Consider the following 21,163-nt stretch of genomic DNA (forward strand, 5'->3'; position numbering starts at 1 on the left):
GCATGGTGGGTTTTCTTCCACTTCATCTACGCCCGACCTGCAGCTCTCAACAGTTTAAAAGAAGACCATGGAAAATGTTTTTCAGATGTGATCCTTTTTGAGCCTGAGCCGTACTATTGTCCCATGTGTGCTTTTATTCTCGCCAAGCATAATTGCAATTACCCATTTCTCAGAAAGGTGTCAGATGGGAGTCTTGTCCATGTTCTTTCCTGGCTGTGCTCCTGGTCCTGTCCTCCATCTTCTTATTTCTTCCTTATGGTCATGTTTCTCAAAGGCTTCTTATTGTCCTGTTTGGAGTAGCTTTGCCATGTCCTCTGGTGGGCTTGTCCCGGGCTGGCTGCCAGACGCCCACCCACTCTTTCTCAAGCCCCCTCCTCCATAAGGCAGGGGGAGAAAAGAAGATGAAAAGACTCATGGGTCAAGACAAAGACAGGGAGATCAAATACCAGGTACCCTCAAAACAGGCTCAGCCTGGGGAAGATGCATGTCAATTATCAAAACTCAAAAACAAAATAAGATGGTGAGAAACAAAGACAAAAAACAAGATCAAAAAAAACCCAAAAACACTTTTAGGTATTTAGGTATGTTTTTCAACCATACTTGGCAATTTCTTTGACCTCTACCCTCAGCTCCAGGTAGCGAGTTAGACACTGGTCACCTTCAGGCAATCACCATCTCCCAGGTGTGGAGGAAGGTCTCCTGAAGGCACCGCTGGGTTTGAAAGGAGACCGTGCTCCCTACACTCTCCTCCTGCCTGCACTTCCAGGCACATTCTCTCTGCATATTCATCATCTAGGCAGTGGGCACCTTCCTGCTGTCCCCAGAGACCAAGGCTTCACTTCTTCCTCACTGAAACCCGCAAGCAGTGGCACTGGGTGGTTCACCAGTGCACTGAGTGGTTTGGCCATGCCAGGGCATCTTCATCTCCTCTCCCTTCCTGGGATACAAGAGCCTTGTTTCAGGCAGAGTCTGTCTGCCAACAGACCTCACACTCTAACAGGATCTGCAGACAAATAGCGGAGGGCAGATCAGTGCCAGCAAGGGAGGAAAACTCGCCCCGTGCGAAGCTGTGCTGGCCAAAGCTGCTAGGCTGGGTGAAAGGAAGACACAGCCGCTGAGGGCATCCTCAGGGACCCAGGTGCCAGCCAAGATGACAGGGAATTGGAAGGAGAATGTCACATTCTCAGAGAGGCTCCTTGGATTCCTCACCACGATGGACGTGTCCCGGGCCCACCACATCAGGACCAGGCACTACAGACTGTTCTCCGGAGGCTCTGGGCGATGGGAAAGCAGGCAGCTGGGGCAAAGCACAGCTCCCCTCTAGGGGCACCCTGGCAGGAGGTGACAGGCGTTCTTGCACACTGGGATCCACACTGAGCTGAGGTGCGTGCTGAAACCAGCGCTCCTGTTTGTGTGTGAGAAAGTCGAAACACCACCTCCCAGCCTCACGAGCAGAGCGTCTGGAAATGGCTCAGTGGGGAAGGGGAAGGAAGAAGTGAGCAGGAGAAGACATTTGCTCTGCTCTTGCATGAAGCACTCCCTCTCTGGTTCTGCCTACTCTGGTACGGAAGAGTTTTTGTCCCTCAGGCAATGTAACCAAGGGGATGAAATCTGTTAACCATAAACGTAAACCATGTTTCTAGTTATGTCCCTTGTATAGCCCCTGCCCATCTGGACGCTAGGTCCAGCAACAGAGAGTTTGGTTTCCAGGTAATTATCAATGTTAAACAATAGTAGTGAAGGAAATTTTTAATAGGAATAGCGTTACTATAGTTGCTAGTGTGTTTGTGGTTTTTATCTATTGTCTAAATTAACTGAAACAAAAGTTTCCCACCTGAAATGTTAGCTGTCGCCTAGAGCCAGTCAAGGCGACCTAGCTACAGCGACATAGTTACAGCAACCTAGCTACGGGACAAGAGCCAGAAAAGGACTGCGCATGTGCAGAAGCTGGGGTCAACCAGCGGACACTGTGATGAAGAGGATGAGCCTTCATCTTAGGACCCCCGACGACCACCACTAGGAGGCACTGCGCAAGTGCGGGTGGGAGGAGTGTATGAAAATGGACTGATTTGACTATGAAAGAAAGGGCTTATGTAATCAGATGAATATGTATATTTTAATCTATATAAACTGCGCGGAGGGGGTATGGGGTATGCACGTTTGGTGGAATTATCCCCCGTGCATCCAGCGCTGCAATAAAGAATGCCTGCCTTTTAACACTACATTGGTGTTACGAGGTTTTATTCCTGGATTTTCGGTGACAGTTTCTGGCGACCCAGATGGGACCCCACTTGTGAATACCGACGGATCCGTGGGATCACGGGACCTCCAGCCGGCATCGAGGGATTCTCGAGGAGAACCTCTGATCCCCGGACCGAAGGATTCCAAGTAAGTCCCCTGGAATTTAATTAAGGCATTCTTTAGGTATAATATATGCCTGCTCATAAATCGTGGTGAAAACCTCGTAGAGTTGGGCTAAAAGGTACCTTTGTGAAAAGTCTCTGCTCGGTGAAAGCCGGTGGAGCGGGGCCCAAGGGGGAGGTCTTCAACAGCGGGTTGAAGTCTCCAGAATCTCAGCAGGGGGCTGGGATTCCAAAAGGGAGCTCCAACAAGGGTTGGGGTCCCCCTGATTAGTGTTTGTGATATAGTGCACAATCACTACCACTGGTCATTTGAAGGATGGGCACCTTTCCGAGTAAAAGACCCATCCCAAGGGGCACGCCTTTGGGGTGTATTTTAAAGCACTGGAAAAAACTGGGGGGGGATCCTTTAACTCGGAAACAGTTAATTGAATACTGTAATCATTGGTGGCCGTTATATATTCTGGATGATGGGGAGAAGTGGCCGGAGGACGGGACACTGCGTTATAATACCATTTTACAATTGACGTTGTTTTGTAAAAGGGAAGGTAAATAGGAAGAAATGACATACGTAGATTTGTTTTTCTCGCTGAGAAATCATCCGGAATGGCAAAGGCAGTGTGGGATACATTCGCATAGTTCTGTGGTAATGGCTTTGGGAAAGGGAAAATGTAAGAAAGGTTCAAAGAAATGTTGCGCCGCTTGTGGTGTCGGAAAAGAATGTTTGAAGTTTGAGTCTGAGGAGGATGATGTCGAACTAATGGTGGCACCGCGTCGGAAATGGGGGGATAATTATGAAAAGGGATCCGAGATCAGTAACCCTTCCACCTCCCCTCTGGGGGAGGGTGCGGGAGGATTTAGCCCGGTTTCGGGAAGAACGCGGGGAAGGACAGGGGGGGCAGCGGAGCCAGCTCCCCTCCAAGCCCCACTCCGAGAAGCAGTAGGAAATACTGGTCTGGTGACAGTAAAGGTTCCGTTTTCAATAACTGATTTAAGGTCTTGGAAGGAGATAGCGGGCACTTATCGAGAGGACCCTGAAAGAGTAGCAAAGGTCTTTGAGACAATAATTAGGACCCAGGATCCTGATTGGAATGATTTGCAGGTAATTTTAGATACTTTGCTTGATGGCACGGAGAAAAGGATGGTACTGAATACTGCTAAGAAACAGGTAGAGGGAGCTCACGCTCATGGAGATTTGCAGGGAACGGTAGATCAGAACTTTCCCTCTTCAGATCCCGACTGGGACCCGAATCAGCCGGGACCCAGAGGAATGTTGACCAGATATCAGAGGTGGATTTTGTTCGGTGTTAAACATGCAATGCCAAAGGCGATAAATTGGTCAAAAATTTATGAAATAAGGCAGGAACTAAATGAGTCTCCTTCAGCTTTTATGGAGAGACTGAAGGAAACTGCCCGAAAGTATACTAATTTGGACCCAGAACAACCAGACGAAGCAATACAATTGGCCTCCATATTCATGGGTCAATCGGCTCCCGATATTAGGAAAAAGCTCCAAAAATTGGCAGGACCTGAATCTAGAGATTTGGGGAAAATGCTCGAAGTAGCATGGATTGTGTATAATAATAGAGAAAAAGAGAAGGAAGTAAAACAAGCTCGGAGAGATGGAAAGTTATTGGCGGCTCTAACTGGGAATAATAGAAGAGGCAGAGGAAGAGGAAGAGGGATGAATGTTGGAGAAAGAGAGAGGATAAATCTTCGATTAGCACCGGACCAATGTGCTATTTGTAAGGAACGTGGGCACTGGAAAAGACAATGTCCTAAGGCCGAGGAATTAGATCCGACTCTTCACGCGATTAAATTGATGACTTTAGATGAGGAATCATGAAGAGGACCGGGGGAGTCAACCCTAGCTGAACCCCTGGTTACACTAAAGCTAGGGAATGAAGAAATAGAATTTTTAGTAGATACGGGAGCCACTTATTCGGTATTAAACACATGTAAAGGAAAATGTAGTCATCAGTCGGTAGATGTCGTTGGTGCGACAGGACAAAAGGAAAATCGGCCTTTTCTAGAACCATTAAAATTTAAATTGGGAAAACAGTGGGTAACACACCAGTTTTTATATATGCCTGAATGCCCTTTGCCTTTGTTAGGGCGAGATTTGTTAAATAAATTAGAAGCACAAATAACTTTTAAAAATGGGGAAATTGAATTATTGATACCTGAATCAAAAGCCATAGAGGCAAAAGTATTTATGTTACAGGATTCTTTTAAAGAAGAACGAATTCCAGAAGAGGTGGAAAATGCTGTGACCCCCTTGGTTTGGGCAAGTGAGATTCCAGGACGATCTAAACTGGCAGAACCGGTAAAAGTGACCTTAAAACCCGGATCCAAACCGGTAAGACAAAAACAGTATCCTATTAAGTGGGAAGCACGAAAAGGATTAGAGGGGTTAATCATGAAATTTTTGGAATATGGGCTTTTAGTAGAATGCGAGTCAGAATACAACACACCTATATTACCGGTAAAGAAACCTGGGGGACGGGAATATCGATTAGTCCAGGATCTAAGAGCTATAAATCAAATAGTTCAAGATATACACCCAGTAGTGGCCAATCCCTATACTTTATTGACATCCCTGAAAGAGGAATATAAATGGTTTACTGTACTAGATTTAAAGGATGCCTTCTTTTGCATACCTCTGGATGCACAAAGTCAAAGCATATTTGCTTTTGAATGGGAAAGCCCTGCAACAGGACGAAAGATGCAACTGACATGGACTGTACTTCCACAAGGATTTAAAAATAGCCCCACAATATTTGGAAACCAGTTGGCAAAGGAATTAGAATTATGGAAAAGACAAAACCAGGAAAAGGGGACATTGTTACAATATGTGGATGATATTCTAATAGCAGCAGAAAGCAAAGAAAAATGTTTTGAAATTACTATCAGTTTGTTAAATTTCCTGGGCCAAGGAGGATATAGAGTCTCCAGAAATAAGGCCCAGATAGGAAGAGAAGCAGTGATTTATCTGGGATTTGAAATATCTCAAGGGCAAAGGCAATTAAGCAACGAAAGAAAGGAAGCCATTTGCCAAACCCCAGAACCTAACAGTCCAAAGGAGCTGAGAACCTTTTTGGGAATGATTGGATGGTGTCGGCTTTGGATTCCAAACTATGGACTATATGTGAAGCCACTTTACAACGCTTTAAGAGAATCCAAAGACTTGTATTTGACATGGACACCTGAATGCCAAAAATCATTTAAAGAACTTAAAAAAGCATTGATGATGGTCCCTGCTTTGGGTTTACCTAATTTAACCAAACCTTTTGAACTGTTTGTCCATGAGAGGCAGCATCTGGCTCTTGGAGTGCTGGCACAACGTCTGGGATCCTGGAAGAGACCAGTAGGATACTTCTCTAAACAACTTGACAGCGTGAGTAAAGGATGGCCGAGATGTTTGCGTGCTGTGGCAGCGACAGTATTGCTGATTCAAGAAGCTCGAAAATTGACTATGGGCCAAAAGATAGTGGTGTATGTACCACACATGGTGGTAACTGTTCTAGAACAAAAGGGGGGTCATTGGCTGTCCCCCAGCAGAATGCTAAAATATCAAGTTGTCTTGCTGGAGCAAGATGATGTGGAATTAAAAACCACAACCATTGTAAATCCAGCAATGTTTCTATCGACGGAGAATCCGACAGAAAATCTAGAACATGACTGCCTGCTAACTGTTGAACAAGTCTATTCTAGCAGACCGGACCTGAGGGATGAGCCTCTGGAGAATCCTGATCTGGAGTTGTTCACGGATGGAAGCAGCTTTGTGAAAGGAGGAAGACGAATGGCCGGATATGCTGTTGTCACCACGACCGAGGTATTGGAGTCAGGAACGCTACCTGCAAATACCTCGGCACAGAAAGCAGAACTGGTGGCATTGAGGCAAGCCTTGCGAATGGCCGAAGGAAAAAGAGTAAATATATGGACTGATTCTAAATATGCATTTGGTGTAATTCATGCTCATGGAGCCATCTGAAAAAAAAGAGGACTGCTCTCAGCCCAAGGTTCATCGATAAAACATAAAGAAGAAATCCTTCAGCTCCTCGAAGAAGCGCAGAAACCAAAGGAAGTGGCAGTGATGCACTGCAAGGCTCATCAATTTGGTCGAACAGCTGTAAACATAGGTAATCGATTGGCAGACAAAACAGCAAAGGAGGCTGCTGAACAAGGTATCTTTGCACTAGTACCAGTAAAACAAATAAAAATCCCAAATCTAAAGCCAAAATACAGCAAATTGGATGAACAATTAGCAGAACAATTGAAAGCATCACAAAATACAGAAGGGTGGTGGGTAACGCCAGAAAAACAGGTAATTGTAACCCCGCAAGTTATGTTAGAACTTGCAAAAGAAAAACATACACAGACACATTGGGGCGTAGATGCTATGCTCTCAAGTCTAAAATCATCTGTGGTGTGTGTAGGAATGACAAGAGTAGTTAAATCCATAATAACTAAGTGTCCAATTTGTCTCAAAAATAATCCTTTAAATCGGAAAAGGGCACCCCTAGGGGTAACAAAACAGGGTAACACTCCAGGAGATTACTGGCAAGTTGATTTTTCTGAACTCCCCAGGCAGAATGGGTTCAGGTATCTATTAGTATTAATTGATACTTTTTCTGGATGGCCGGAAGCCTTTCCTTGTCGCACCAACAAAGCGAGAGAAGTAGTTAAAATATTGTTAAAAGAAATAATACCAAGGTTTGGGGTACCAATTGGCATGTCTTCCGATAGGGGACCACATTTTGTAGCAGAAATAGTTCAACAAGTAAGTAAAATTTTAGGGATAAATTGAGATTTACATACCCCCTGGAGGCCACAATCAAGTGGAAGAATTGAAAGAATGAATCAGACATTAAAGTGACAAATAAGTAAAATTTGTCAAGAGGTGTCTTTAAAATGGCCACAAGCTTTACCATTAGCACTTCTGAGAATCAGAGTTCAACCTAGATCTAAAGATGGTGTAAGTCCATACGAAATTCTGTATGGCAAACCTTATCAGACTCCTTTGATCCCAGGGGATATGAAAATAACAGGGGAAACAGATTTAAAATTATATTTGATTTCTTTAGGAAGAACACTTGAAGCACTCCGAAAGTACGTTGTACTGACCAGATCACTTGCTTTGGATACACCTGTGCATCAGTATCAACCAGGTGATTTCGTGTACATAAAGACTTGGAACTCTGAACCACTGCAGGAGAAGTGGAAAGGACCTTTTCAGGTACTGTTAACAACTTACACTGCGACCAAAGTAGAAGGAGTAGAACCGTAAATACACTACACTCGAGTGAAGAGAGCCCCTTCGTGGAAAGTCGTCAATAGAGATCCAAAAACTGCAAAACTGATTTTAAAATATATCTAAAAGAGTAGCTATTGCTGTAAAATGCGGGGAGACTGTATCTCGATCTGGGAACTGATGATAATGGGAGCACTGTTCAGTATATTAAAAGTAAAAACAGAAAACATCGATTCACTGCCAATAAAAGCGGAACAATTAATATACCTCCCAAGGAGGACTCCGGAAGAAAATTTGATGATTGGGCTTATAAAAGAATTTGCAAACTTACAAAACGTGACCCAAATAACTGCATGTCTTCCAATCCCAAGGGCTGTAGGAGAATCAGTTCCGTGGGGAATCTTAACAACAAATCTAAGTAACAAAGAACCCAAAAATGACGGTACTCATTGTGAACAAGTTCCCATTGTTGAGTGGCAAGAACGAATAGATCATGTTAGAAAACAATGGAAAACCCCTGGAAGTAGAGCAAATTGTGAGAAGTTACTAAATTATGTTTTTGTCCAAATAGTTTTTCCCAATATAGGTTGGTGTGTTTATGATGAACCCGTTAAGAAAAATGTTACTCGAACAATCATGAAATGGGAATGCAAAGAGTCCAACAAAACTAAACAAGAAATAACTTTGTGGGATTCAGTATGGTCAATGGCCATCACATCTCAGTTCCAGTATATGGCCAGTGCTCCCTGGTGTTTCACCTGGGATGGAATGATTTTTGCCGCTTTCCCATCGGTCAATGACAAAGGAAGTACTTCCCGGGAAAAAGAAATTGTAGTACCCTGGTGGAATTGTACAAAAATATATAATTGCAGTACAGTTAGTAAAGCAATCCAAAGTGTTCCACCTTTGGCAGCTGCCTTGAAATATGGATGCCAGTGTAGGGGACTTAAAAATGATTTACAGTTGACTGATACCTATAAGCCAAAAAGAGGAACATTCTTTAGTTGTAGAAAATCAACAATTCAAAGTCCAGGACACTTAGTTTGGGCAATGAGTGATGGAACCTGGTCCACTCACCTACCAGTTGATGGTAAGGTAAAACAAATTACTTTAAGAATGCCAACATTATGTCCAATTTGGAAAAAGACTCCCTTTAAGGGGAACTCCGAAAATTTAAAATTAATACGAATAAAAAGATCAAAAGTTAAAGAAGATGAAAACTGGAATGAGCCTTCAACAGGAGTAAAAATTGGATGAGCCTTAGAATCTTTATTGACTCCCTTATCGACTTATAGGAATAAGGCCTGGTTATATAAACTAACTGGTCAAGTAGAAAAATTAACAAATGTAACAAGAAAAGGATTCAGACAGTTAAACCTACAGTTGCAAGCAACCCCAAGAATGACTCTCCAAAATAGAATGGCCTTAGACATGCTTCTGTTAAAAGAACATGGAGTATGTGAGTACCTAAAAGATAGAATAGATCATTGCTGTCTGCATATCCCCAACGTCACTCAGGATGTTGAACATGACTTAAACTTACTAAAACAAATAGAAAAAGACACTCAGGAAATTCAACAGGACATGCAAGAAAATTGGCTTAATAAAATTTTTAACGGATTAGGGTGGAATATTAGCTCTTGGGTCAAATCTTTAATCGGTACCGGACTGCTTTTATTGGTAGTGGTTGTAGTAATAATGCTCATATACTATTGCCTAAAAAGAGAACTCACCAACAGAACTGCTTTTAATCGGAAAATTATTCAAGCTGTTACTAGAAGACAAAACCCTGGTGAATCGGCTGCTACGCCTCCACCACCCTGTAGCGAAATAAATGAATTATAAAACGAATATAACAATCAATAATTATCTAACCATTGTAATTGAAATAAAGTTTGATATAGAATAGAATGGAAGTATTGAAAAGATAATTATTTCAAAACTTCCAAAGGGGGGAAATGTAACCAAGGGGATGAAATCTGTTAACCATAAACATAAACCATGTTTCTAGTTATGTCCCTTGTATAGCCCCTGCCCATCTGGACGCTAGGTCCAGCAACAGAGAGTTTGGTTTCCAGGTAATTATCAATGTTAAACAATAGTAGTGAAGGAAATTTTTAATAGGAATAGCGTTACTATAGTTGCAGGTGTGTTTGTGGTTTTTATCTATTGTCTAAATTAACTGAAACAAAAGTTTCCCACCTGAAATGTTAGCGGTCGCCTAGAGCCAGTCAAGGCGACCTAGCTACAGCGACATAGTTACAGCGACCTAGCTACGGGACAAGAGCCAGAAAAGGACTGTGCATGTGCAGAAGCTGGGGTCAACCAGCGGACACTGTGATGAAGAGGATGAGCCTTCATCTTAGGACCCCCGACGACCACCACTAGGAGGCACTGCGCAAGTGCGGGTGGGAGGAGTGTATGAAAATGGACTGATTTGACTATGAAAGAAAGGGCTTATGTAATCAGATGAATATGTATATATTAATCTATATAAACTGCGCGGAGGGGGTATGGGGTATGCACGTTTGGTGGAATTATCCCCCGTGCATCCAGCGCTGCAATAAAGAATGCCTGCCTTTTAACACTACATTGGTGTTAGGAGGTTTTATTCCCGGATTTTCGGTGACAGCAAGAGCCCACTGAACCTCTTCATGGAGGACATCCGGGGGTGATCCTGCAGGCGGTCATGTGGAAGAATCAACCCCTGAGCTCTCCACACACGCAATGTGCATGCAGCTTTCCAGCTGTCAGCGCAGACAAGGAAGCAGACAAGATGTGAGCATGTTAACCGAGCGGGTTAATGCAGAACCTCTACCTGCCTGCACCCCTCCATCCCCCTCATCCCTCTTCCATCTCTCTCAGGCACAGGACATCTCTGTTCTTCACACGCTTCAATCTCTTTGCCTCCTGCTGATGCTCTCTCTTTTGTCTCTGCTTCTCACACACTCCAATTTGATACAGACTGTGCACAAAGGGACAAGCTCATTCCTAGAAAAGCAGTGAAGAGCTGTTTTCTGTCAGGAAACTGGGACGTGTGGATTCCTCCCATCAAGGCTGTGGTGATTCCCCTGAGGTGGAGGAGAGACAGCAAAAGCAAAGCCAGAGCTTGGAACATTGGTGGGAATCCGGCTGAACAGGACTTCCCCAGGCTCTAGCTGATGGGTCTTTTTCACAGGCTGAGCATTTGGCTGATGTCCAGGTGCACGCCTAGGAAGAGATTTTCCTTCCTCGGGCTGTTTTGGCTACGACATAAAGCCACAAGAGCAGTCAAGTCTCACAACAAGGGATCCCTTCTGCAACAGTGCGCTGCAGAGGAGGCTGAGGGAAGAATACGAGCATGACAAGCCAGTCGCATACATCTTTTGAACACTCTTTGCCCTGCTGCTCTTAGCTTCAGCTCAGGGGGTTGGATGGAGCCTTGTGGTGTTCTGGTGGCATCCCTCAATAGCTCTCCCACAAGTCCAGGCCCTGCGTGAATGTCACGGTTTCATTGGGCTACTTTGCTCCTTGCTCAAGACCCTGGATCTGATCTCAGACACAAAAGTCACACCAGCATGCTGTTAATGACAGTTGTCTTTGCTGCACAGGCTGCGGAGCCAGAGACCCAGCCTCACCACAACCGCAACACGCTACTGCTGGACAAGCTGAGGTCTATAAACAAAGAGTGCTGGGGAGGGAAGCACTCCACAGGGAACACTCACCCACACACCCCCTCTTTCTGTGTTGTGCTACTTGCAGTGGGTAACCATGTGGCCTCAGCAGACAAGCAGCTTATGCCGTCCTGCAGCTTGGCTTCCCGCACACGGAAAAGCATCTGGGAGTTCTCCACAGACAGCACAGAGGAGAACCTCTCTGAGTTTACCCAAGGTTTCCATTTACCCATGCACAGCAGCAACGCAGAGGCCTGCGTCAGCACCTCCTCTTGCTCCAATCCTGGCTAGCCTCAAAGACGCATCTCACCAAAGGCTGCAAGTCCCACCAGGACTGCCAGAAAATGCAGGACTGCGTCATGCTTTCCCTTTCACACGTTGCCCACAGACTTCCGAGAAAGAGGGTGTTGGTGCTTGCAGGTTCCTATCTTCTCCTTCCTCTGCCACCTGAAAACAGCCTCCCAACATACCTGTGGGGAGTGGAGAAAATCTCTTCAGCTGCTGCTCCAACAGACCTCCTCACATCCCCAAGCTGCTGACCCAGGGAGGCTCTCTAGAGAGATGACAGACTGGCGCTCGTCCCAAGGAGAGGAATCAAGTTGCAGTCTTTGCTACACCACAGTTTCCATAGGGCCAGGGCCAGGTTTTTCAGCACTTGAAGATTCTTCCTTGAGCAGTGCGGCAGCAGCTGGGCTTTTAACAGCCCCCAAAGTCAGAAGGTGTTTGAGCATCCCCTCAGGCAGACACACCTGCTGGAGAAGTGCTGCCTCCAAACTCACCGTCACACGGTCAAAGGGGTCTTGGCCACCTCAAAATTTAGGTAGTAGGCAAAGGAACAGATCATGCAGTCCACTGTCAGGCAACAGAAGGCTGCCAGGAACCTTCCAGCATCTTGCGTCTCATGGTGATCTCAGTGACCCCAACCTTTCCGCGTTTAGGAAGGGGTTCGTGATCATTTTCTCTGGCCGTATGGTACCCAGCTGGACACGAGGTCTGCGTCCTGAGAGTGGAAAAGGCCCCCTTCAAGACCACTCCTGTTCACCTCTGCTATAGGTACAGTCTGAACTGATAGAGGACCAGGCAGGGACAAAAGATCCCCAGGGTCTGGCTGGACCCAGGACTCTCTTCCCAAAGGCCTCTTTCCAGCTGTGACAAAGCTCTGCTCTTCAACACGTCATCTCTGCTTGGCAAATTTCATAGTGATTGACTCCTGCGGTATGAACTTGACTTCCTCTGAGCCTCCCCATAGTGTCTTTACAGCAAGTGTCTGCTTCAGGCACTCGTTCAGTCTCCAGGACCTCACATCATCCACACTGAAAGAATAGGACTCATATACCCTGGCAAAAAAAAACAGGCCCCAGACATGCTCCTGGCGACCTGCAGGGCTTGCACAGGGAGAGAATGCGGCAAATGAGCCCAGCAAAATGTTCCCAACAGCATTGTTAGTGTTGCAGTAGGGTCCAACACTCCCAGCAGAAGCCCACCTGCGTGCAGCAATGAGCAACCATCAGAGAGAGGTGGGAGGAGCAAGAGAAAAGGGTGTGGCATGTCATCTTACCCGGGAGTCCTTAGGCATGTGGACGAGAAGCAGGAGAGCGGTGCCTAGTTCCTGACAACTTTGCCACAAACAAGCTCACAGGAATGACCCAGGTGCACATCACCTGCCACCACGGGGTGCCACCAGCACTTGAGCTGAGTCTTCTGCCTGCGATGACGTCTTTCTGCCCCAGAAAGCAAAGGGACTCTCATTCTGGAAATTACAGAAGCCTTCCTATGGGGAAGCACGTGGCATCAGCCAGGAAATGAAAAGGCAGCAGTGCAGGAAACCAGGACACAGCCCATGCCATTAGCTGAGATGCTTTGCGTTTGACGTGAACTTGTCAGAAAATTATTACTTCCCCAAAGGCTGCCTCTGGGCCTGAGGCAGTGCAGGACTACTATAAAAGGCAGCCCAACTCTCGGCTCTCTCATCCGCTTCTCTCGCCTCCTTCTCATAGGGAATCAGGTGAGTGTGAAGCGTCTTCTCCTCCTGCTCCAAGATCAGGTCTTTCCCCAATGTCTGTCTCAGCTGACAGGGGCTGTCCCAGCACCAGGCCGGGAGCTGTGTCTCATGGTAGAGGGAAGGGCAGAGAACGTCTTCCACTGGGAGAGCCTGGCACTTAGCTGAAGTGACTCTTCGGCTTTCAGCTGGACAGCCTATGCTGGGCAAGTAGGGGCCTTGGCTTCCCCGTGGTCAGGTGCAGTGCTGTTGCTCATGTGTCCCTGTTTTCTGCTTCCCCCTGCCCTCTCTCGCAGGTGCTCCTCCAGGCCAGAGACATGTCCTGCTGCAACCCGTGCCTGCCATGCCAGCCCTGCGGCCCAACCCCGCTGGCCAACAGCTGCAATGAGCCCTGTTTCAGGCAGTGCCAGAGCTCCACCGTCGTCATTGAGCCCTCCCCCGTGGTGGTGACCCTGCCCGGACCCATCCTCAGCTCCTTCCCGCAGAACACCATTGTGGGATCCTCCACCTCCGCCGCTGCTGGCAGCATCCTCAGCTCTCAGGGAGTGCCCATCTCCTCCGGAGGCTTTGATCTCTCCTGCATTACCAGCCGCTACTGTGGCAGCAGATGTCAGCCCTGCTAAAGCTGCTGGCGATGACCCCGGGCAAGAACCTCCAAGACCTCAGAACATGGTGCTCGACAGAAGATAGAGCTCTGGGGCATTGCATTTAGAGCTTTGGGCCATTCTTCTGCTTCTGCTTCTTCTTCTACTCTCCTCTCTCTCTCCTTCTTGTGCTGTCGCTGTCTCCCAGCGCCAGCCTGGTAGAGATGTGTTCGCCTCCTTCCCGCTGCAGGGCAAGCAGACGGAACCCCTGCAGAAGCTCCAGCACATCTCAGTGCCTGCCCCTGGCGCTCCCTGCGAGCCACCTCCTCTTCATTTTCAGACTCATTAAAATTGTGCTGCATCGAAATCCGGGCCTCCGAGTCCTCCTTTCTTCTGAGGCAAGTCTTCTAGTCTGCTCAGGAAAGACGGTGGCTTTTTGGAGAGGGTTAGGGTGGGCACAAAAGAAGACCCTTCCTCAGTCCCAGAGGAAAGACAGGGGAAGACTCAATGCACTGGGCTGCCTGCTGCGCCCTGTCCCTTGGAGTTGAGGAAGACATGCCTGGCTGCTCCACAGGCATTGGGCAACATTCAGCCTTGCTGCATGTGTTCTCAGATGGGCCTGGAGCACCGGGCCCTGGAGAAAGTTCTGTCAACAGAGAGCCCATAAAACTGCTGTCCTTGAGTGAGGAGCCCATGGCAGCAGGAGGCCAAAGGATGAGGTCAGCAGCCCCTCTGTCTCTTGGGGAAGGGACGTCCTCTAGGCCTGGATGGAGCTGTGCTGGGGGAGGAGGCTCAAGTGGAGAATGGCTCCAAAGGGTGTCAGCAGTGGGCATCTAGAGGCAATAATACCCGGTGACAGCCCACAGCCTCATCCCCCCTTGCCTTCCTTTCCATTGCCTCATCTCGGGTCCACAGCCAGCACGCACAAGCACAGGCACATGAGATAGGTACCTCATACGGTCCTGGAGCACCTGGCAGGGCCCAGCTGCTGTCCAGATTGGCAGGGCTGAGGCAATTCACCAGTTAGTACTGGTATCGACCACACAAATGGACTCACCACTCCCTGTGAATCCAACAGCCACATGGGCACTGCAGCTCCAGGACAGCACCCAGCACCCAGAGACCCATGGCTGCTCTCTAGTCCTTGGTCTCCTCCAAGCCTGGGGCAGCTTGCCTCGGCTTCTGAGGTGGCACCACTGCCAGGCTCCAGCTCTGATCCAGAAAGGTTCTGTGCAAGTGCAGTTACCCCCTTTGCAACACTAGCAATAGTCTACCATAGAAAGAACAGAGATTCTGACAGACGACTGGATATTTTTGAGGAAAAAATCTCGTCCCCTCACCCAGCAAGCAGTTCCCGAGGACTACTGCAAGCATGGCCCTGATCACAAGCACATCTCCTGCTTGGTTCGCACCCTTTTCAGTGCTGCACAGCTGAAGATGCAATTTGGGGTATGTGGAAAGGCCTTTAGCCTATGCGGAGATTGGCACGTGCCTAGGAGCTGTAAGAAGGTCGTCCTAGGAGCGAGGATGCTGGCTTCTCATGTAGGGATGATCAGGCTCTATGGGATGTGGATTATTGCCAAAGACTGATGGACATTTTGAAAGAGCCTCAGCTCAGTGATAGCCAGCACGCAAGGGGAACACGACTGTGGCAGCCAGCAGGCAACGTCAATGGTCTTCCTGGTGGCAAGGAAAGTCTGCCTCATTTTTGCACACCGGTGGTGGTGTAGCAAATCGCCACAAAGGAAGCCTGACGAGGAAGAAATGCGGTAAGATCTGGAGGTGCTTATTGCTCCATGCAGTGACAATGAGGAGGTGGTTCCCCATCAGGGTTAGAAGATACATGGAGAAGATAATGGCACCTGGGGTCACGTGCACACCCAGGGAGGTCAGGAAGCCCAGCAGAAGGAGATCAGTTACAGGTGTCCTGCTCTCCTTTGCCATGGCTCTAAATATTACAAAGGAGGTTATCTGAAAGTGAAAAAATAATCTGCCCGAAGGAAGACCCTAACTAATACAAATATTACCCAGAGATTGCGAATAATCACCTGCATGATCATCCGCACTAAGCTTTTCTGTTCCCAGAAAGCGCTCGCTTAGAACAAAAGTGAACATAAATGGATTATTAGGATGCTAGAAAAATGAAAAAGCATGGTGGGTTTTCTTCCACTTCATCTACGCCCGACCTGCAGCTCTCGACAGTTTAAAGAAGACCATGGAAAATGTTTTTCAGATGTGATCCTTTTTGAGCCTGAGCCGTACTATTGTCCCATGTGTGCTTTTATTCTCGCCAAGCATAATTGCAATTACCCATTTCTCAGAAAGGTGTCAGATGGGAGTCTTGTCCATGTTCTTTCCTGGCTGTGCTCCTGGTCCTGTCCTCCATCTTCTTAATTCTTCCTTATGGTCATGTTTCTCAAAGGCTTCTTATTGTCCTGTTTGGAGTAGCTTTGTCATGTCCTCTGGTGGGCTTGTCCCGGGCTGGCTGCCAGACGCCCACCCACTCTTTCTCAAGCCCCCTCCTCCATAAGGCAGGGGGAGAAAAGAAGATGAAAAGACTCATGGGTCAAGACAAAGACAGGGAGATCAAATACCAGGTACCCTCACCGGCAAAACATATTCAGCCTGGGGAAGATGCATGTCAATTATCAAAACTCAAAAACAAAATAAGATGGTGAGAAACAAAGACAAAAAACAAGATCAAAAAAAACCCAAAAACACTTTTAGGTATTTAGGTATGTTTTTCAACCATACCTGGCAATTTCTTTGACCTCTACCCTCAGCTCCAGGTAGCGAGTTAGACACTGGTCACCTTCAGGCAATCACCATCTCCGAGGTGCGGAGGAGGGTCTCCTGAAGGCACCGCTGGGCTTGAAAGCAGGCAATGCTCCCCACACTCTCCTCCTGCCTGCACTTCCAGGCACATTATCTCTGCATATTCATCATCCCTGCAGTGGGCACCTTCCTGCTGTCCCCAGAGACCAAGGCTTCACTTCTTCCTCACTGAAACCCACAAGCAGTGGCACTGGGTGTTTCACCAGTGCACTCAGTGGTTTGGCCATGACAGGGCATCTCCAACTCCTCACTCTTCCTGAGATACCAGAGCCCTGTTTCAGGCACAGTCTGTCCGCCAACAGACCTCACACACCAACAGGATCTGCAGCCAAATAGCGGAGGGCAGATCAGTGCCAGCAAGGTAGGAAAACTCGCCCCGTGCTAAGCAGAGCGTCTGGAAATGGCTCAATGGGGAAGGGGAAGGTAAAAGTGAGCAGGAGAAGACATTTGCTCTCATCTTGCATGAAGCACTCCCTCTGTGGTTCTGCCTGCTCTGGTACGGAAGAGTTTTTGTCCCTCAGGCAAGAGCCCACTGAACCTCTTCATGGAGGACATCCAGGGGGTGATCCTGCAGGCGGCCATGTGGAAGAATCAACCCCTGAGCTCTCCACACACGCAATGTGCATCCGGCTTTCTAGCTGTCGGCGCAGACAAGGAAGCAGAGAGGATGTGAGCATGTTAACTGAGCGGGTCAATGCAGAACCTCGGCCTGCCTACACCCTTCCATCCCTCTCATTCCTCTTCCATCCCTCTCAGGCATAGGACATCTCTTTTCTTCACAGGCTTCAATCTCTTTGCCTCCTGCTAATGCTCTCTCTTCTGTCTCTGCTTCTCACACACTCCAATTTGATACAGACTGTCCACAAAGGGACAAGCTCATTCCTAGAAAAGCAGTGAAGAGCTGTTTTCTGTCAGGAAACAGGGATGCGTGGATTCCTCCAATCAAGGCTGTGGTAATTCCCCTGAGGTGGAGGAGGGACAGGAAAAGCAAAGCCAGAGCTTGGAGCATTGGTGGGAATCCGGCTGAACAGGACATCTTCCCCAGTCTCTAGCTGATGGGTCTGTTTCACAGGCTGAGCATTTGGCTGATGTCCAGGTGCACGCCTAGGAAGAGATTTTCCTTCCTCGGGCTGTTTTGGCTATGACATAAAGCCACAAGAGCAGTCAAGTCTCGCAACAAGGGATCCCTTCTGCAGAGGAGGCTGAGGGAAGAATACGAGCACGACAAGCCAGTCGCATACATCTTTTGAACACTCATTGCCCTGCTGCACTTCCCTTCAGCTCAGGGGGTTGGATGGAGCCTGGTGGCATCTCTCAATAGCTCTCCCACAAGTCCAGGCCCTGTGTGAACGTCACGGTTTCATTGGGCTACTTTGCTCCTTGCTCAAGACTCTGGGTCTGATCTCAGACACAAAAATCACACCAGCATGCTGTTAATGACAGTTGTCTTTGCTGCACAGGCTGCGGAGCCAGAGACCCAGCCTCACCACAACCGCAACACGCTACTGCTGGACAAGCTGAGGTCTATAAGCAAAGAGTGCTGGGGAGGGAAACACTCCACAGGGAACACACACTCACACACACCCTCTTTCTGTGTTGTGCTACTTGCATTGGGTAACCATGTGGCCTCAGCAGAGAAGCAGCTGGTGCCGTCCTGCAGTTTGGCATCCCGCACATGGAAAAGCATCTGGGAGTTCTCCACAGACAGCACAGAGGAGAACCTCTCTGAGTTTACCCAAGGTTTCCATTTACCCATGCACAGCAGCAACGCAGAGGCCTGCGTCCGCACCTCCTCTTGCTCCAATCCTTGCTAGCCTCAAAGACGCATCTCACCAAAGGCTGCAAGTCCCACCAGGACTGCCAGAAAATGCAGGACTGCGTTATGCTTTCCCTTTCACACGTTGCCCACAGACTTCCGAGAAAGAGGGTGTTGGTTCTTGCAGGTTCCTATCTTCTCCTTCCTCTGCCACCTGAAAGCAGCCTCCCAACATACCTGTGGGGAGTGGAGAAAATCTCTTCAGCTGCTGCTCCAGACAGACCTCCTCACATCCCCACGCTGCTGACCCAGGGAGGCTCTCTAGAGAGATGACAGACTGGCGCTCATCCCAAGGAGAGGAATCAAGTTGCAATCTTTGCTACACCACAGTTTCCATAGGGCCAGGTTTTTCAGCATTTGGAGATTCTTCCTTGAGCAGTGCGGCAGCAGCTGGGCTTTTAACAGCCCCCAAAGTCAGAAGGTGTTTGAGCATCCCCTCAGGCAGACACACCTGCTGGAGAAGTGCTGCCTCCAAACTCACCGTCACATGGTCAAAGGGGTCTTGGCCACCTCAAAATTTAGGTAGTAGGCAAAGGAACAGATCATACAGTCCACTGTCAGGCAACAGAAGGCTGACAGGAACCTTCCATCATCTTGTGTCTCATGGTGATCTCAGTGACCCCAACCATTCCGCGTTTAGGGAGGTGTTCCTGATCATTTTCTCTGGCCGTATGGTACCCAGCTGGACACGAGGTCTGCGTCCTGGGAGTGGAAAAGGCCCCCTTCAAGACCACTCCTGGTCATCTCTGCTATAGGTACAGTCTGAACTGATACAGGACCAGGCAGAGACAAAAGATCCCCAGGGTCTGGCTGGACCCAGGACTCTCTTCCCAAAGGCCTCTTTCCAGCTGTGACAAAGCTCTGCTCTTCAACACGTCATCTCTGCTTGGCAAATTTCATAGTGATTGACTCCTGCGGTATGAACTTGACTTCCTCTGAGCCTCCCCATAGTGTCTTTACAGCAAGTGTCTGCTTCAGGCACTCGTTCAGTCTCCAGGACCTCACATCATCCACACTGAAAGAATAGGACTCATATACCCTGGCGAAAAAAAACAGGCCCCAGACATGCTCCTGGCGACCTGCAGGGCTTGCACAGGGAGAGAATGCGGCAAATGAGCCCAGCAAAATGTTCCCAACAGCATTGTTAGTGTTGCAGTAGGGTCCAACACTCCCAGCAGAAGCCCACCTGCGTGCAACAAGGAGCAACCATCAGAGAGAGGTGGGAGGAGCAAGAGAAAAGGGTGTGGCATGTCATCTTACCCGGGAGTCCTTAGGCATGTGGACGAGAAGCAGGAGAGCGGTGCCTAGTTCCTGACAACTTTGCCACAAACAAGCCCACAGGAATGACCCAGGTGCACATCACCTGCCACCACGGGGTGCCACCAGCACTTGAGCTGAGTCTTCTGCCTGCGATGATGTCTTTCTGCCCCAGAAAGCAAAGGGACTCTCATTCTGGAAATTACAGAAGCCTTCCTATGGGGAAGCACGTGGCATCAGCCAGGAAATGAAAAGGTAGCAGTGCAGGAAACCGGGACACAGCCCATGCCATTAGCTTAGACACTCTGCATTTGACGTGAACTTGTCAGAAAATTATTACTTCCCCAAAGGCTGCCTCTGGGCCTGAGGCAGTGCAGGACTACTATAAAAGGCAGCCCAACTCTTGGCTCTCTCATCCGCTTCTCTCGCCTCCTTCTCATAGGGAATCAGGTGAGTGAAGCGTCTTCTCCTCCTGCTCCAAGATCAGGTCTTTCCCCAATGTCTGTCTCAGCTGACAGGGGCTGTCCCAGCACCAGGCCGGGAGCTGTGTCTCATGGGAGAGGGAAGGGCAGAGAACGTCTTCCACTGGGAGAGCCTGGCACTTAGCTGAAGTGACTCTTCGGCTTTCAGCTGGACAGCCTGTGCTGGGCAAGTAGGGGCCTTGGCTTCCCCGTGGTCAGGTGCAGTGCTGTTGCTCATGTGCCCCTGTTTTCTGCTTCCCCCTGCCCTCTCTCGCAGGTGCTCCTCCAGGCCAGAGACATGTCCTGCTGCAACCCGTGCCTGCCATGCCAGCCCTGCGGCCCAACCCCGCTGGCCAACAGCTGCAATGAGCCCTGTTTCAGACAGTGCCAGAGCTCCACCATCGTCATCGAGCCCTCCCCCGTGGTGGTGACCCTGCCCGGACCCATCCTCAGCTCCTTCCCGCAGAACACCGTTGTGGGATCCTCCACCTCCGCCGCTGCTGGCAGCATCCTCAGCTCTCAGGGAGTGCCCATCTCCTCCGGAGGCTTTGACCTCTCCTGCATTACCAGCCGCTACTGTGGCAGCAGATGTCAGCCCTGCTAATGCTGCTGGCGATGACCCCGGGCAAGAACCTCCAAGACCTCAGAACATGGTGCTCGACAGAAGATAGAGCTCTGGGGCATTGCATTTAGAGCTTTGGGCCATTTTTCTGCTTCTGCTTCTTCTTCTACTCTCCTCTCTCTCTCCTTCCTATGCTGTCGCTGTCTCCCAATGCCAGTCTGGTGGAGACGTGTTCGCCTCCCTCCCTCTGCAGGGCAAGCAGACAGAACCCCTGCAGAAGCTCCAGCACATCTCAGTGCCTGCCCCTGGCACTCCCTGTGAGCCACCTCCTCTTCATTTTCAGACTCATTAAAGTTGTGTTGCATCCAAGCCCGGGCCTCCG

At 48.6% G+C, this 21,163-nt stretch overlaps 1 protein-coding gene and 1 pseudogene across 1 annotated transcript; both read left to right on the top strand.

Moving 5' to 3' along the window:
- The first annotated feature begins 12,763 nt into the window (after nt 1–12,763).
- On the top strand, nt 12,764–13,889 carry LOC142364284 (feather keratin Cos1-2-like; annotated as a pseudogene).
- A 6,628-nt stretch (nt 13,890–20,517) lies between these two features.
- LOC142364402 (feather keratin Cos1-2-like) lies at nt 20,518–20,823 on the top strand. The gene has a single exon (XM_075443881.1). The coding sequence runs from the start codon at nt 20,518–20,520 to the stop codon at nt 20,821–20,823; it is 306 nt and encodes a 101-aa protein (XP_075299996.1).
- The last annotated feature ends 340 nt before the right edge of the window (nt 20,824–21,163 follow it).

Source organism: Opisthocomus hoazin, chromosome 26 (genome assembly GCF_030867145.1).
Source record: "Opisthocomus hoazin isolate bOpiHoa1 chromosome 26, bOpiHoa1.hap1, whole genome shotgun sequence".
NCBI lineage: Eukaryota > Metazoa > Chordata > Aves > Opisthocomiformes > Opisthocomidae > Opisthocomus > Opisthocomus hoazin.

Coding starts and splice junctions, on each gene's coding strand:
- LOC142364402 (XM_075443881.1), top strand. CDS start 20,518: ATGTCCTGCTGCAACCCGTGCCTGCCATGCCAGCCCTGCGGCCCAACC.